This window comes from Medicago truncatula, chromosome 6 (genome assembly GCF_003473485.1).
Source record: "Medicago truncatula cultivar Jemalong A17 chromosome 6, MtrunA17r5.0-ANR, whole genome shotgun sequence".
In the NCBI taxonomy this organism is placed as follows: domain Eukaryota; kingdom Viridiplantae; phylum Streptophyta; class Magnoliopsida; order Fabales; family Fabaceae; genus Medicago; species Medicago truncatula.
In genome coordinates, this window is record NC_053047.1 from 16,790,563 (window position 1) to 16,808,381 (window position 17,819).

A 17,819-nucleotide genomic window follows, 5' to 3' on the forward strand; every position below is an offset into this window, starting at 1 on the left:
CTATCTGCGAACGGTATTTTAATTTTTTAGCAAATCAAGGGTGTCTGAAGAGTAACCTTCTTGAAACTTAAATTATGAATCCAAAAATGTTAAACACCGTGAAAAATGTCTACTCCCTGCGTTCCTATATGTAAGCCTCCTTTGTATTTTTCACATTTTTTAATAAAAGTTGTCAGTGTAATTAATGAGTCTGTTTTGTGTGTTAATATTACCAAATTGTCATTTGTTTGTATTTGTATTAAATTTAACTTTTCATATTTCAAGACAAGTTATTTAGTATTAATTAGAGGTATGTTTAGGAAAAATATAATAAATGCATCTAGTAATTTGAAAAGGGGTTTATATTTAGAGACAAAAATAAAGTTAATATATTTACACCTTCAAATTCAATCGTGATAATTACTCTCGTCTAATTGAATAATCTTGAGATTTAAATCGACAACAACAAAAAAATAGGATTTTAAAAAGGTAGAGGGTGGGAAGAAAAATTTCTGACTTATTTAGATAATATTTAGATAATATTTTTGATAATATTTTAAAAATCGGAAATAACATATATTACATTAGTAAAACACTGTTAACCCTTTATTGAAATAGAGATACGATTACAAAGAGTACTTAAACTCATTACATGGATGAAGAGAACAAGAAACAACAAAGAAAAATACAGAACATTTCAAGCAAGAACAGAAGAAAAGACATAGAAACGGGCAAAAGAAAACACACATTCATGCATTCAGATCATAGGTAGCGTGAATGCGTGGTCCTTCTAACTTTCAATTTTATTCAAACTACTGATGATATTCGAGCTCTAGCAGCATCATCATCCTTAACGAATACCGCTCCTAAGGCATCACCATCACCATCAGTTTCATAGACCAAACGCATTCCATTTTTGTCATTCTTCCTACTCAAATAAATACAACCATCATTTTTGTAACAGAAAAAGATAAGGTATCCCGATCTCTTGTATCTAGTAAGTTCAAACCAACCATCATGAACATTCTTTCCAGTACCATCAATAGCCAGCCATGGTGTAGGGAACTCATTTTCTGCTTCAACCATCAACCACTTGGAGGATTCTGCACAATCTGGCTTGTAATCGAATGCAATGTCCAAATGCAAGCCTCTAGTGATAGGATCATCACTACTTGGTTGATTTTGTGGGGTCAATTTTACTGGTAGGCCATGACCAAGGTTAGAATAATCTTGAAGTACAGTAAATGGACATGTTGAATTTTCAGTTTCACCAAGCCTGAATCCACCGCCACTTACTAAGAATTCAGGCCAAATAAAGTATCTGCCACTAGGAACAACGGGGTTCCCATGTATATCCTTGACGATAAGATCAGCATCTGTAGGTGATGAAGGAAAAGAAGAGGAAACAAAGGGTAATGGAAAGTAGGTGGTGAAGGAAAAGAGGAGGAAACAAAGGGTGGTAACTAATGTAAGATTCATGGCAATTTTTTTGTTTGTGTTTGTGTTTGTGTGTATTTGTGGTGCAATTGTTGTACCATTGAAACCTTTATTTATAGACTTGTTCTAAGAAACAATTCATGTTTATCACATGCATGACAGAATAAAAAATATCAAGGAACCCAACAACGTTCATGTTTATATATGCTGATTAAACTATTCTTTTTTATTTTAATTTTTTTTAAAAAAAACACGATATTCATTAATTTAAGAGTTGTGTTATTTGAACATCTATTAATGTGACAACCGCAATTTTACAAAGAAATGTATGTATTGGCATGAAAACCAAAACAATAGTGAGAGAAAGTAAAAATATAATGTGATTATGAGAGAGAAAATTGTTATAAAATGGTTGTATAAATATCATTTCTTTTAATTTAAATTGATAGAGTACATTCATACAATACAAATTAAAAGTCGCTATAAACAAAAAAGATGAATATGCAAACAAACTTACAACATCCATCTTAATACACTACAACATTTTGACTCTACGAGAACGCCTAATTTTTCTTAGGTAAAAAAATTGTTCTGATAGAGTATTAAATACAACGGTTATTGTATTCTGTTTTGGTAACATATGAACTTTTTTCAATTTGTATGCCACCCCTCAAAATCGTTGTGGAATATGGAAGGAGAACAGATTTTATAGGTTATTTTTGTAAACAAATAATAATCGTTTTGATATACTTCTTAATTATTTTAATAAAAATTATGGTAAAATAAACTAGAATAGATTTTTTTCTTTTTGGTTACAAACTAGAATAGATCGAGCAATATGAAACAAAATTTTCCCCTTCCAATTCCAATAATAACAAAGAAAAAACTTCAACCATCTTTGCCCAGGTGAACCACTCAATCCCTGAAGCTTTCGAATTCCAATCCTCAAACATGGAATTCAGTTCCTTCGAAAATCTCCAACCATCTTTCACGGTTCCCAGAACCCTGAAAATCCCCTTTCTTCCTTCTTCGATTCTACCCTCGAATAATCTCACACCTCTTCCCAAAATGCCACAAATCCTTTGAGAAATCTACGCTCTTTCGAAATTTCAGAGCCCGCATCTTGTTCAAACAATCTCTGAAGGCCGTCGCGGCGACGACGACGTTTGCTGTGATTGACGAACGTACCGGACCCACAAAGGTATATTTGTTGTTGTGATTATTGCTTTAATTGCCTCTGTTCAATATAGATTGTTAGGTTTTTTCTTTTTGCTTAAATGTTAAACAGATTCTCCTTCTCTAATGTTGTTGTTTGTTTTGTATTGTCTATTGATAGAAAAACATTGTGAATTATGATTGTACGATGGCTTTGAATTTTTAAAAGTATCAATTTTTTTTCAATTTTTATCAATATTCTTTAACCATGTTGTAATCGATGGCCTTTTAATTGTCTAAAGCTAGTTACTTCTGCACAATTTTTTTTATCAATTTTTATCTCACTTAAAATTTAGGCTTTTTCCTTGTGCACATTTATCTCACTTAACTAGTAATGACTTGAATTTGTTAATAGACAAAGTAGTTGAATAACTTGGGTAATCACAAGTTACTAAAATTATTCAACTATTTATAAAACTAGGAAGCTTAATTACCTTCTCTAAAACAGAGTTGTGATTGAACTAGTGTCTATGAAGCATGGATATAGACATAGATACTGCACATGACACAGACACTAACATGCCTAATCCAAGGAGTGTTCGTGCTTCACATAATAGTGTTCATAGGCTTAGAAAATGAAAGTTACTTCCCTTTCTTAAAAGTTGTTCGTCAATACTTTCCATCATTTGAAGTTGAGAGGAGGCTAGAAACTTTCTATGATAATCTAGTGTAGAATTTTGCAACTGTTTCTATTGGAGGTTTTATATGCTAGAACTTTGTATGATAAACTTTATATATGTGAACATTTCCTATTACACTTCCACATATAGTTAGCTAAAACTACATAAAAGTGTGTAGAAACTAGCACATTCATGTGTGTAAACGTAAAAAATTTTCAAGACAAGTATCTGTGGTTGAACAAATTCTATAATTGATCTATAAAGTGATTAATTGATTTAACAACTGGCACCATTCTTTGGTTTTTACATTATTAACCACCTGATTACTGTAGTGGTTCATTAGTTTATAAACTTGATTTTTTTTTTTTAGCATAATTTGCTTTTCCCTACACCTATTCTTCAAGTTTGTTATTATCAAATCATTAAATAATGTCTGTTTGTGGGTCTACACACATCAGACCGCTGCAATTTGTTATTGTTATACCCTGTTTTTGGACCTAAAAATACTGGGCCCAATTTCATTTCAAACTTTGTCAATTATCAAATTTCAACTGTACAGTTCGAATTGTCTCTGCCTCGCAGTATTTTCAATCGCAATTTTACCTATGTTTTTCTTGCATAAAACCTTTCAAAATGTCTTTACTTGTCTTGTAAGTCATTCAAAAGTGTCTCTGAATCATTGCATTGCTTTTTCTACAGTTTATTTCAAAATTTGCAAAAAGTCGTACAGAAGGGTATTTTGGTCTTTTCCTGCAGTGGGACCCATTCTCATCCTTGTGACTGTCTCTGAATCTTCTCAGATTGTTTTTTAACATTTCATCAGTAAACCTTGTTAGATTCATTTCAAACTTGTATCTGAGTCAGTGTCGAGTCAGTTTGAATCTGTTTAGGTCATTTTTAGCCCTAGGGGCATTTTGGTCATTTCACACAAAATTTCGGCATAGAGAGGTTACTTTGAAGTACCTCATTTAGGCCATTTGTTCGTTTTAGTCCGTTTTGTCAATTTTATTTTTGTTTCGCTTTACGTTTGGTCAAATTGCGTTTTTTATTCAATTTTATCTTAATTGCATTTTGGTCCCTCAATTGAGGTCCCAAAATTGCATTTTTCGTCCAAAAAAGTTTTTAATTTCATTTCAGTCCTTATTTTCTTTTTTTCAGTCCAGTCCCTATTTCTTTCAAAATTGCAAACAGGTCCTTCAAGTCAAAAATTACAGGGCAGCGCCTCTTTTTTTTCCAATGCCACATGTCAGCTTTCTAATGGTCCAATCACTCACACATGTCAGCTATAAATACTGTTCACAGTGCCACATGGATCAGATCCACTCATTACAATACACATCACCAAAAAACAAATTCCCATTTTCTCTCTCTTTTCTGTTAGATCAAAGCAGAAAATTCCTCAAGAACACAAAGAACCCTAACTGAAATTCATCATCAATTCTCAGAGATTCGTGTACGAATCTTCATCATCGAATCGATTCCACCGCAATACAAGGTGCGAATTCCTCACCGGAAGTGAAGAACTCAAGCACCGATCACGATAGAGGCAGAAGAAGGAAAATCGAATCTGCACAGAGAAAGGGGAAGAAGACAGAACCAAAGAAACCGCAAGCAAACACACGCGCAAGCCAGCAAGCAAGCAAGCAAACACGCGCGCAAGCAAGCGAAGACGCGAGCAAGCACGCGAAGCACAAGCAGCAAAGGCCGTAACAGAAAACAAGAAGAGGTAAGCATCCTCTTCGTTCGTTTCTCTTCCTTTTTCCACCGTTTCTTTACAAAAATTTCATCAAGATTCAAACTCAGATCTACTCCGATTCAAGCTTTTTTCGAAAAATCTAAGTTCGGATTCGAGAAGTATATAAAAAAGGATATCTAAAAATGTGAAAATTTCTCGAATCGGAGCAGTTTGATCTTCCGGCACGGTGGCGCCGCCGCCATCCGCCGCGCCGAAACGGAGGAGCTGGCCGGAGAAGATGACCGGAATCTTAGAGAGAAGTGAGAGCTTCTCTCACTAGAGGGGAGAAGAGAGAGAAGGAAAAGAAAGAAAATGAAAAAAACCGGACTGGACGCATTTATATAGAGCTTTGAACCGGTCCGGTTTATTTTCGGTTTTTTCCTTTCTTTCTCAGCCTCTAGATCAATCCAACGTCCCCTGCGCTTTCCTGTGTTTTGAATATGGGCCTTTGGTTTGGGCTTTGTTTTTTTACGTTTTTGTTTATTTTCCTGCTATTTGCACCATATTTCTTTGCTGTTTGAACCCCTGCATGCTTGAAATTTTCTCTAAAAAATCTCCAAAAATTATCACATGGTTCTTGACGTATTTTCATGACTTTTTTATACTTCTCAATGGTTTTAAAATGATAAAAAAAAAGCATGTGATATTTCTTGGTTAACTAGTGTGTTTAGACCTAAACTTATGCATTTTTTAGTAGCATATCCCTCATGAATTGTTGACATGTGATTTGAACTTTTGGAATGCAATTTTGTGATAAATTTGTTGCTGATTATATGTTTGATTTGCTGCTTGTATGTCTCAATTTCATCTCCATTCTTGGCTTGCAATTAGTATGCATTTTTGCTAGTAAATAAAGTGCCACAATATTTTGAAAGTGTGCTATAAACTTTAGCATCAAATATGTTCCATTTTTTCACATTATGGCACAAAACAAGACTTCTAAAAAATGCCATGATGAAGGGATTATGGGTCATATCTATGCTAGAGCCTTATGACCATTCTCATGCACATTTTGTCACTTTACTAGTTTCTTTTATGTCTTTCCTCTTAATAATTTTTTGTGCACTCCTTTTACTCTATGCTTTATTTTACTAACTATTTCATCTCATGTGCCATACATTTCATAGCATTTCACTACCTCCTCCACTTTCTTTAGCTTAGCATTTATTTTTGCAAGTATTAATTCATTTAGAGGTGTAATTTGTTATCATTGGTTTGTAGCTTGGCAAAGGGGCCATAGAATGTATTTAGGCAATTTTTGTAATATGGACTATGGACACTATGACGCACCGACACGCACACACTCACCCTAGATGTATGCTTAGGATTGTATGCATAGATGTATGGCTAGGATTGCATGATTAGATGAATGCTTAGTTTCGAACACTTAGAGAAAATCCAATTTTTTCCAAAAATATGCAAATAAATTCACTTCAAATATTTTTATAAAAATGGAGTCAAAACTCCAATAACTTTTCCCTTTTATTTTCTTAAGTAAAACTTTTAATGAACTTTAACCATGCTTAGACTTCATTTAGCAAAACGATTAATTCCACCTCACATTTTCCAAATCTTATGCCCTTGAGGCCTCTCATCTCTATTCTTCAAAAGCTCTTTTCAAACTTAAAATCAAGCAACAAAAACAAAAAACCATTTTTTTGAGAATGAACTACGAACGGTTTTGATCCCTTAAAAGGGTACGTAGGCAATGAGTCAAAACTCATCCAAGCCGAAATAAAAATCAAATTCTACTTCTTCTCACCCCCCATTCTTAACTAATCACCCCTTCTTTTTTTACAAATAAGCAATAAAACTAAAGCGTAGAAATAAACTTAGGAGAGCGGTTCTTATGGAATACCATAATCGCTCCGGGTGCCTAACACCTTCCCGTAGCGAAAACGACCCCCGAATCTAGAACTTTTTAAGGGTTTTTCTCCTTTTACCCTTCCCAAGAAAAAAGAGAGATATCAACGGTCGAAAGGTTCAAGTCCAATTAATGGCTTGGCACCCAAAAACCATGATAACAGTTATCATCTATCTGTGATTAATAACAGTTATTGTAATTTTTATATGTATCTAATAATATTATAGGTTGTGGCTAGTAACTGAAGCATTTCTATTCCATACTCCAACTCCACGTCTCTACCTATCAGGACATTTTTTGTTGCTTCAGTGAGTACTCTTCAAGAAGGTATGAACCATTGTCCAATAGTCATAGCCATGCATTGATACAATTGAAATTGTAAATCACTGAAGAAAAAAATAATAATAACAGTAACTCATGTCATTATGAGATAGCTGCTGCTAAAGTGAGAAGATTGAGACTACTAGCTGATTCAATGGCGTTGATGGGATGAAAGTAGATTTTGCGGACAGTCAAGAGTAGTTTGATCTCTTTGAGAAGGTATTTATATGGTTTAAACTTTGTAATTTTAGTTTTTATTAGCTGGTAAATGGGGGAGTTGGGTTTTGTTGCAACCAGAGAATGGTTTGATTTGTTTGAGGAATCAAATTAATTTCCCCATGACCACAGATTGAACACTACTTGTTTCGGCCTAGCCATTTCCAGTCAAGGCCACACATCACTTTCCCTTAGCTTCTGAGTATAGGAGCTAGTTTGGACAAGAGCCAATTAATTTCAAGCACTATCTCCTTGTTTATCATTGTTTATCAATAATACTATGATTAATAAAATATTTCACACCATATTTCTAATTCCTCTTGTAAGAGAGTTAGTAGTATCAAAATCAGTTAAGTTGGTGTAAATTTTTTATGAATCTTGATTCTCTAATCAACTATAATAGCCTAGCCCTAGATATACTCATTAATAGTAACAAATTCACTTGAGTTAGTTTAATTGTGTTGAAGAGCAGATTTGTTCATGTTTGTGTCTTAGTGACATGTTTGTTTTGCTTCTGTATACAATGAGAGACAATGGAATTGATGCACTTTATTAGCTCTTTAAAAGATCAACAATTTTGTGATTGACAATGGCCAATGAACAAGGTTTATATGTTTTTTCCCCATATAACTTGTTGTTGAGTCATGTAATTAACTTTTTCTTTTTGTTTATTTGTATTGTATTTGTATTGGGTCAAGTACAAGCTTGTGATTGATATATGGTTTTTGGCGAAGGATGTTGGAGTATTGGACGTAGTCTATGTTGTATAGGTACAGGTACGATACTTGGTACACGAATACGACAATTTTAGAAAAAGTAAGGTACGGGTACGTCAATAAAATCATAAGTTTTGTTATAGAATATAACATGAAGGAGTTAAATTCTTCAATTCATAAAAGAAAATCACATTAGAAGTTTAAAAAGTCGAAATTTAGAGTTGGTTACAACAACAAAGAAACTCAAACGCACAAATAACACTCACAGTATAATAATTAGTAAAAATGGAGTACCACGATAACCATACGAGTACGTGGTACAGTTGTGTACTTGATACGGGTACTTCACCATTTTACAAGTACCCATACTTCAGAAGACGTAGTGAGTTGTGATTTGTGTGCTTACTTTTAGTTATAAGTACTTTAGTATGTCTTAATTATTTCTTCTCCATATATAATGTCTTAGGGTATACTGTACATTAAAGACAAGTCTTTTATTTTAATGTATGTTATTTGGATAGATATATGAATGATATATGATTGAGAAGTCTTTGACTTTCTCTAGTTCATGATTCAGGAAAGGTTATTGAACAAATAAAAGAAAAGCTTTTACTATCTGATCAGGACCTACATACTAGTAAGTTGGAGCAAGGCTTATGGTTTATAACAATAGACAACTTTTGAAAACCAGCCCAGGTAATTAAATTTTCAATTACTTTGATATATAATTACATATTGTTGATGTTGTGATCTCGGTATTGTTGGTTGCATTTAATGTCTTTTAATTCAAACAGTTACATGTATGTTATAAAGTTAAGATAATCACGTAAAATTAGTGGTTATAAGGCTCATGCTTCCACTGCTGGCATTATTGGAGTTGATATTTTTTTGGATATTGTGTTGTAGAGCAACAACACTATACGGTCTGCTTCTACCTTTTGTATAATTGCAACAATGTAAAAAACCCTATAATTTAAGAAGACTAAGTTTTTTTCCTCTGGGAGTGTCTATGATTTGTTGTAGCTGACAGGTGGTTTGCAGAAGTATAGTTTCGAAAAAGGAAATTGGTCTTTTACTATTAATTCTTAAGATGCTTTTATTGGTGGTTATAATACTCATATCTCCACTATAGTATGAAGTGCAATATAGTTATGTTGATGGTATGAGTGAAACTTAATAATGTGTGAAATGGAGAAGTTGTGATGCAATATGAATTTTGTGTTAGTGTGTGTTGGTGTTAGAGTAGAGAAACCTACTAGTTTAGTATTATCATATGAGAAGAAGGATATCAAATGTCTAAAATATAATAGTTTAGTATACTCTATTGTTGCGTCTATTTGGAAGGGAGTGGCTTTGAAATTACTACCTCAGTGTTTGACATATATAGTTTAATTAATTATTGAACATATTTCTTTTATTTTGTAGATGAATGGTTAATGATGATATCGATGAAGAATTTCAAGATTTAGAAGTACAAGAGATGAAGACAGATGTTTATGTTCAAGTGTTATTTTGATTGTGAAAATGATAATTGACATTTTGAGTTAACAGGACCCATTAAATATTCGAATACTTTATTGTGATCAATGTTATTTTGATGCATATATGAATGATATATTATTGACAAGTAGTTGATATGTAATTTTGAATTTAAGATTATATTAGAATTTTGGATGTATAATATTTCACTGAAGTTATTGTTCTCTAAGTCAAATAATTAAGTTTTATTTTTGACGAACATAGTCAGTGTAATAATAATGATTTAATGTAAATAATATTTAAAAAAAATAAAAATGTATTCACAACGGTGAAAAACCGTTGCGGCAGCTTCCAATAGATATTTTAAACTGGGCCTAAGAGAACGGTTTCAGGAATAACATCAAAACAAAACCGTTTGGATAACACCAAAAATACCGTTCTTAATATGAACCAATTGCAACGGATTTTTCGTTGGTTACGACTTAAAACCGTTGAGGTTGTGAAATTTAAAAACCGTTTTAAAAGGGTATCTAAGACTACGGATTTATCTATGTCGTTGCTGTTTGTGGAAAAAACCGTCTCGGTAGGATAAGACAACGCCTCGGTCTGCCACGACCTGAAAACCGTTCTGGTATCCTACAAAAACGGTTTTTTCACATTACAGAACAGTTTTTTAGCGTCCTCATAAGATGGAAATGTTGTTGTGATAGCATAAAACAATAGAGTACTTATGCCTACTAATATTATTATATTAAAGTCTTTGCAGAACTCATGGATCTACAATGTCGACGACGTCAAAATCATTGATTAAATTTGCACTTACTCAAAACTAATTTTTCAACCTAAATCAAATAAACACAGGACTAAGGCAAAAAATCAAAGACACGCCACACAAAGACGGGAAAACAAAACAAACAGAGTTGTGCAAGATAACGAAATCACAAAGAGAAACGAAACAAGACTGACAATATGTGGAAATGAGTTATTTAACTAAAAAAAAGAAGGAAAAACAATTTAAAGAGAGGTGATTTCGATCAAAATTGATCTTAAATCACCCATTAGATAAATAAGACGAAAAAATATGATGATGGCTAGGGTTTGAGATTGAATGAAGAGAGAAAGAATTGATTTGTCGGACTACGCACATCTAGCCATTTGAATGTTTTTGCTAGGGCAAATGCTAACTAGACTTCAAATAGGACGAGACAGCGATTAAATACTAGAGGATGGTATATTTATTCTTTTCGGCACCACCTCTCTCTCCTTTAGGCTTTAACCACATATTGCGCATGTTTTAGATTAAACATCACTTCTTAGACTTCACTTTTTCTTTGGTCTTTGAACTACTTCCTTAGATTTTGTTTGTGAGTTTGAAGGGGAGGGGTTTGAAGAAAAAAAAAGGACGAATTAAGTGAAAAAAAATAGATGACAATGAGAGGAGAAGACTTTCACGTTTTATTTTTCTTCATAATATAAAACCTCCTCATAGGAGTGTTTACATGAATTCTTAAAATTTTATCTAAGTAGTTATAACATTCTTAAAATTAAAATCATTTGCATTAATTTATCATTCTCTAAAAAATTAATCTTTTAAAAAATGTAAAAGATTTTATCATTTTCTCATATATTTCCAACCCCTCAAAGTTTTTCTTCCTCTCTCCTCTAAACTGCCAAACAAAGTCTTGGAGGGTTTATCTAGATTACTTTTTAAGGAGTGATTGGTAACATACTCACCAACCAATAAAAATGAGCCATTTGGTTTCCATCAAATCCTAAATGGTAGAAGTTTCATCTAAACCAATTTGGTTGAAAAAAGATTACCGTAGGAGTAATAAAATCTGCAAGAATTAATGAATTTTGCATATTCACAAACTGAGACAAGATTTTAAATTTTCTAATAGTTAGTTCGATAATGTTTCACCACAAAAAATGAACTTGATATGTTAGTCTATGATTTGAATTTAAACCTTAAAGAAAGATTCCTAGTTGACCCGGTTTAAAGTTACAAGTGTATAATGTTGAATCAAAGAAAGATATGACTTTTTGAATAAGGTAAAAAAAAAAAGGTAAAATTATTTTTTGGGACCATTATCTTATTTATTTGTTAAATCTTTTATTTTTGTTTTTAGCAAACAAGTCCTCTATCTTTCAAATACAAATAAATTATTTTTTATTCAAAAAATGTTGAGATGTAACACTACATTTGATATTCCATTTATTTATTTATTTTAGTTACAGGAAAAAAACCAAGAAAATTGATGAATATTTTCATCATAAACCCCTCATTCTTCAACCTAAAAAAAATTTAGAAACATAACTTTTTTTTTTCTTCTTCACATGTTCATCATTTTCTTAATCATCATCCTTAAACCTACAAAAACCTCTTTACCAAAATCAAAAATCTTCAAATTCTATTAGGTAAAGATCAAAATTCATAATTAATGTAGTATTATTAAATTCTATTAGGTAAAGATCAAAACCGCATTCCCCTAGGGGCGCCACCTGAACTGGCTTTCAGAAGCATTTGGAGCCCTATAAAATGACTTCAGGCCCAAGTTGCTTGGGACTTAAGTCACGGGAAAACAAGACCCCGAAGGGCTATAATTACCCCGCTTGAGACATTCTCAAAGCATGACCTAAATAGATTAAACCCTAGTTCTAGATATTGTACTCACTGCTAGTACAGTTGGAGCCCACCGTGGGGCCTTGGTAAAACTAACCTACGCCACACCTCTTAATCGGAATCGCGATTTCGAAAACAAAACCGCAAACACTAAGTCATAACCCTAATCGCGATTTAGAGAAAAAAAAAATCATAAACTCTACATCGTAACCTTTATAGAAACTTGGAAACCCTATATTACTCTTCCATCGCCGCGATGATTGGCTCATCTGATCACGACACCGTCGAGGCAATCAAAATTTAGATTGCACAGCTACAAGAGAGAAACAAAGCCCTTCAGGCTTCCATGGAGACTATCCAACAACAATATCATGAGCGAGAAGAATTGCAACAGGGAGACTTGAACGATCCAGATCCTTAGCCACTTTCAGTAGAAATCTAGAATGAACCTGTCCCAAAGAATTGCGTACTGCCCTCCCTCATCTCATTCGACGGCAAGGGCGACCTAGTGGAGCACGTCACTGCAGTCAACACCCGCATGGTTGTAGTCGGAGCTGTCGATTCCCTCAAGTGCAATCTGCTGGTGGGAACCATTCGTGATGCCGCCTTGCGTTGGTATATGAAACTTAATTGCTTCTCAATCATCGGATACTAGTACATGACGAGGAAACTCATCCACCAATTCTCTGCTATCAAACATCGTAAAGTCTCCTCCACAAGCCTTTTCAACGTTCGATATGGACCAAACGAGACGATACCAGATTACGTCGCCAGATATTATGACACCACCATCAAGGTAGTTAACCATAACCAATAACTATTCGTCGGGGATTTTCATAACAGACTGCAAGCTGGGAAATTTAATGAATCTCTGGCACAGAAACCTACAAACTCAATGGAGGAGATCATGGCAAGGGCTGAATGTTATATCAAGGTGGAAGAAAGCAATGTGAAGTAGAAGGCCAAAGACGCCAAGGGGCGAGGCAACACCAACACAGACAGAAGAAATTATCATCCGCCACCCATAAGAGACAGAGTAACCTTCAAAAGATAGGACAAAAGACCTTACTATGTGGAAAACCTTACCCCCATCAAACACACGACCTGAATGAATATACAAGGAAGTTTTTCACTCCAAGCTGATCCCTAATCCTCCAGAACCTGGTTCTAATCACATGGGGCTCAATCAGAACGTCTGGTGAAAATACCACAGAATAAAAGGCCACACAACTGATGATTGCATACATCTAAAGAGAAAGATCGAAAAGTTAATACAAGACGAAAAGCTTCGAGGTAACGTAAAAGGGAAGCATGGCGAGGAAAGAAGACGCCCGATGGAATCAACCAAAGTCATAAAGGACGACACAAACGGGGATCACAAAGAAAGGCACACTCTCAACACAATATCAGGTGGCTTCGCAGGGGGAGGGGAGTCGAGCTATTCCCAAAAAAGGTACTTAAGGCATGTTTTGACACAAATGACACTAGAAGCCAATAACACTTGAGTATTTTCCGTATTTTTTCACATCTAAATTAGTATTAAAACTCTAAAAAAGTTATAGACTCTTAGGGAACCATCGTTTCCAAAGGCCACCATGGTGGCACCACCGTTTGTTTCAACAAAAAGTTTGTCGAGAGTATGAAAAACAATAATGAAAATTTTAAAGGGTTAAACTTTTTTTTACTAATTGTAAGGGTTATCATTTAAAGGTCTTAAAGAGTGTCTTGACGACATTCGTTAACATTTTCTTAAACTTAAAACGGCATGTTTTATAAATGTTAAAAGAGAAATGTTAGGTTTGGCAGCATTCTAACATGTAATAATTGTTCTTTGTCCAATTACTACAACAACGACAATGAAATTAATCACATTTGGTTTTGTAGGTAGAACGACTGATATTCCATAGAGTTAGAGGAGGTACAACACTTGGACCATGACAAATATTGAGGAAAAGAGTAGGAAACAAAGAGTAGTAACTAATGTCGGCTGGTGCACCATGTCGGCTTCATGGCAATTTTTTTGTGTTCCAATTGTTGTATCATGGAAACCTTTATTTATGGACTTCTTCTAAGAAATCATTCATGTTTATCGATATAGAAAAATGAATATATACATCACATGCATGAAAAAAATAAAAATATTAAGGAACCCAACAATGTTCATGTTTACAAATTCTCTTAAAACTTTTTTTTTTTTTTTTAAAAGATGATATTCATTAATTTAAGAGTTGTGTTATTTGAACATCTATTAATGTGACAACCACATTTTTACAAAAAAATGTATGTATTGACACGAAAACCAAAACAATAGTGAGAGAAAGTATGAATGGGTAGACGACGTGTTGCTTTTCTTCTTCGTGAGTATGCTTGGAGGATAGCTTTGGTTGGAGCTACCTCATTTACCGCTTTGTTTTCGTAGTTCCTAGGGCTCAGATTAGGGGTCAGTCCTAGAAGTTTTATAATTATATATATATATATATATATATATATATATATATATATATATATATATATATAGCCCCTCTCGGTTGGTCTTAGCGAAAGAGGTAGGGCGAAGACCAACCGAGAGGGGCTATGTGCACTTAACGTGATCGATGGATCTGTCAAAGCTTTCTTTTATTACGCGTGTACCTATCTCCAACTCCGATAGGGGAAAGAGATTGAGGATAGTTTGACATAACCAGGCATTCATTCCTTAGTCACGAGTGAGCAGCTGCTTCTCCTAAAGACTGGGCTCCCAAGGCATAAGAAAAAGAGAAAGAAAGCGGATTAGGAAATATTCCAAAGATTGCTTTACTCATAGACAGGGTTCAGGTTAAGTACGCTTAAAATAAAAAGGATAAAAGAAATAAATACTAAAAACTGAGGGAGGTGGGAAAGGTCCGGGCTCTTCTTTCTTTGATTTGAAAAGAAGGTGAGAGCCTTAACCCTCTGGTCTGTGGGTAAACCATTCAAAGATAGAAAGCAAGTGTCCTGCCTGAGGAGCAGTTTATGAAACAGAAATCCCGAGTAAACAGGCTTGAAGCTGGTGATCAAAACACTAGCTATTTTCACAGAGTTGTCAAAGCCAAAGCTGCTAAGAGCAGAATTCTATCTATCACCTCTGCTACAGGAGATTGAGGAACCTGCTTTGATTAAAAAGGAATTCTTGCAGCATTTCAAGAATTTCCTTGGAACTGCAGATAGCAATGGTTGAGGTGGTGACACTGAAGAGATCAGATCATTGCTAAGCCATTTTCTCACTGATGAGCAAGGATCTGCACTGGTGGATATGAATCACACAACTAAGCCTCTGTTCAATTGATATCAAAAGAAAGCGTTAAATAAATATATGCTAGAGATAACTTTTCCTCTCTTCACTCCTTTCCTTGTTGGATACTATCAGTGGAAAGCAGTCCAACTCCTCTGGAAATGACAGCCAACCGGAGTCTGGAACCAGCAAGCACTTAGGAGAGGCGAAGCCCTATCTTCTCTCTTTAACTAGAGAGGTAGGTAAACCTGAGTTTAGAGCCACCTCGATTCGGAACACCAACCGAATCCTAAACTGACTTCGGAACAGGTTCGAGAGCTTCTCGATCGAAAGCCTTTCCTATCTAGTGTCAGCTGATCCTTCAGCGTCTGCGCCAACTAAATCGGAAGCTTAATTCGAAAGACGATAGTAGGCTCGAGGGGGATAAAAAGAAGGATTCTCGGTCCCCTAAAATAAGAAAGCTGGTTAGACTGCAATGTATGCCTATGGAAAGAAAAGTCACGAAAAGCGATCCATATGATCATAATAAAGAATTGCCTATACGTCTTTTAAAACAAGAATGTTGCGATCCCAAGCGCAAAAGCTTTCTCTCTCCCAATCAACGATGATCTCAGTAGCGCGAACTATAGTAACAAGGCTCTAGCCAACCTAGTGGAGTAAGTGGAGGACGTTGATAGACGATTTGGTCTACTACCTCGGCTTGATCTATTGGGACTGGAATTCTTTTTTCGTCTTTCACGGATCAGCCTTTCGAGTCCCTCCTATCGTAAGCAAGTCTTGAAGGTCGACCGATAACGAGAGGAGATTGATCAATAGAGTTGCAAAGAAATGATGAAATAAAGTAAAGGAGCCAAAGAGCAGTAGCGCGCCGAACAGGCGACCCTATACCGAAGTCTCCACCTCGCCTATGGATTGAACCTCTTCTCCGGAATGAGTGAGTGTAGTGGTGAACTCTTCTTCTAGCAGCCCTTTATCCTCTACCGAAGGAAGCAAGTCGGTCAATCTCGTAAGTATACTTTACTTTTCCTGTACAGCTAGTAGGCGGATAAATTTACTCGTGAAAAAAAAGAGCGTAATATCGAGGGAAGGACCAGTCCCCGACTAACTAATAGGGATTGAGGCAAGGGAAGTAGCTCTTACGAACCCTTTAGTCTAAAACTAAGAGATTCTTTATGCTGTTACCTGAAGTTCAAGGATTAAAGATGTGTGAAAATGGAGGGGAATTCTATTGGGCTGAAGGCAGGTTACTTTGGGTTAGTGTTCAGTGACAATGGTAGCTAAAGGCTTAACCCATTGTTGAGTACCCAGATTCTAAAACAAACCCCGACCTCAAGAGAATCCGGGGATATCAAAAGAAGCTTGACCGGTAGGGAGAGAGAAGTTTGGGATATCTTATGAGTTTGGGGCTAAGGCCTGTAGCTATCGGAGTATGAAAAACAACAAACAAAATTTTTAAAGGTTAAACTTTTTTTTTTTACTAATTGTAAGGGTTATCAGTTAAAGGTCTTAAGAAGTATTTTGGCGACATTTGTTAACCTTTTCTTAAACTTACAACGTCATGTTTTATAAATGTTAAAAGAGAAATGTTAGGTTTGGCAGCATTCTAACATGTAATAATTATTCTTTGTCCAATTACTACAACAACGACAATGAAATTAATCATATTTGGTTTTTTAGGTAGAACAAGCGGTATTCCATAGTGTCAGAAGAGGACCATTTTTTTTGTAGGCTTCGTGGAGGAAACAAACGGTAGTAACTAATGTAGGCTTCGTGGCAATGTTTTTGTTTGTATCATTGAAACCTTTATTTATAGACTTGTTCTAAAAAACCATTCATGTTTATCACATGCATGAAAAAAATAAAAATATTAAGGAACCAACAACGTTCATGTTTTCTCTTTAAAATATTTTTTTTATTTTTTTTAAAAGCCGATATTCATTATTCAAGAGTTGTGTTATTTGAACATATATTAATGTGACAATCACATTTTTATAAAGAAATGTATGTATTGACACAAAAACCAAGACAATAGTGAGAGAAAGTAAAAATATAATGTGAGTATGAGAAAGAAAGTTGTTACAAAAATTATTATAAAATGGTTGTACAAATATCATTTCTCTTAATTTAAGTTGATAGATGACATCGATACAATACAAATTAAAAGTCTCTAAAAACAAACAAATAAACTTACAACATCCATATTAATAGCATAAAACAAATAAAGATATGAGTTTTTGAATAAGGTAAAAAAGAATAGGTAAAATTTATTTTTGAGTCCTTTATCTTATTTATTTGTTAAATCTTTTATTTTTATTTTTAGCAATCAAGTCCTCTATCTTTCAAATACAAATAAATTGTTTTTTT

At 34.4% G+C, this 17,819-nt stretch overlaps 1 protein-coding gene and 1 long non-coding RNA gene across 3 annotated transcripts; one reads left to right on the plus strand and one right to left on the minus strand.

Annotated features, from left to right (window-relative positions):
- Positions 1-558: 558 nt before the first annotated feature.
- On the minus strand, positions 559-1,584 carry LOC25496362 (kunitz-type elastase inhibitor BrEI). Its single transcript, XM_013596670.3, has one exon. It carries the CDS (start codon positions 1,456-1,458, stop codon positions 787-789), a length of 672 nt encoding a protein of 223 aa, XP_013452124.1. The 5' UTR covers positions 1,459-1,584; the 3' UTR covers positions 559-786.
- Positions 1,585-7,002: 5,418 nt separating this feature from the next.
- Positions 7,003-9,653, plus strand: LOC120580886 (uncharacterized). Of its 2 annotated transcripts, XR_005646655.1 has the most exons (5): positions 7,003-7,177; positions 7,285-7,390; positions 8,086-8,163; positions 8,681-8,799; positions 9,529-9,653. It is a non-coding gene; the product is annotated as an uncharacterized lncRNA (long non-coding RNA). The 2 variants fall into 2 exon arrangements; XR_005646654.1 differs by lacking the exon at positions 8,086-8,163 and having other exon boundaries at positions 7,004-7,177.
- The last annotated feature ends 8,166 nt before the right edge of the window (positions 9,654-17,819 follow it).

Coding starts and splice junctions, on each gene's coding strand:
- LOC25496362 (XM_013596670.3), bottom strand. CDS start 1,458: ATGAATCTTACATTAGTTACCACCCTTTGTTTCCTCCTCTTTTCCTTC.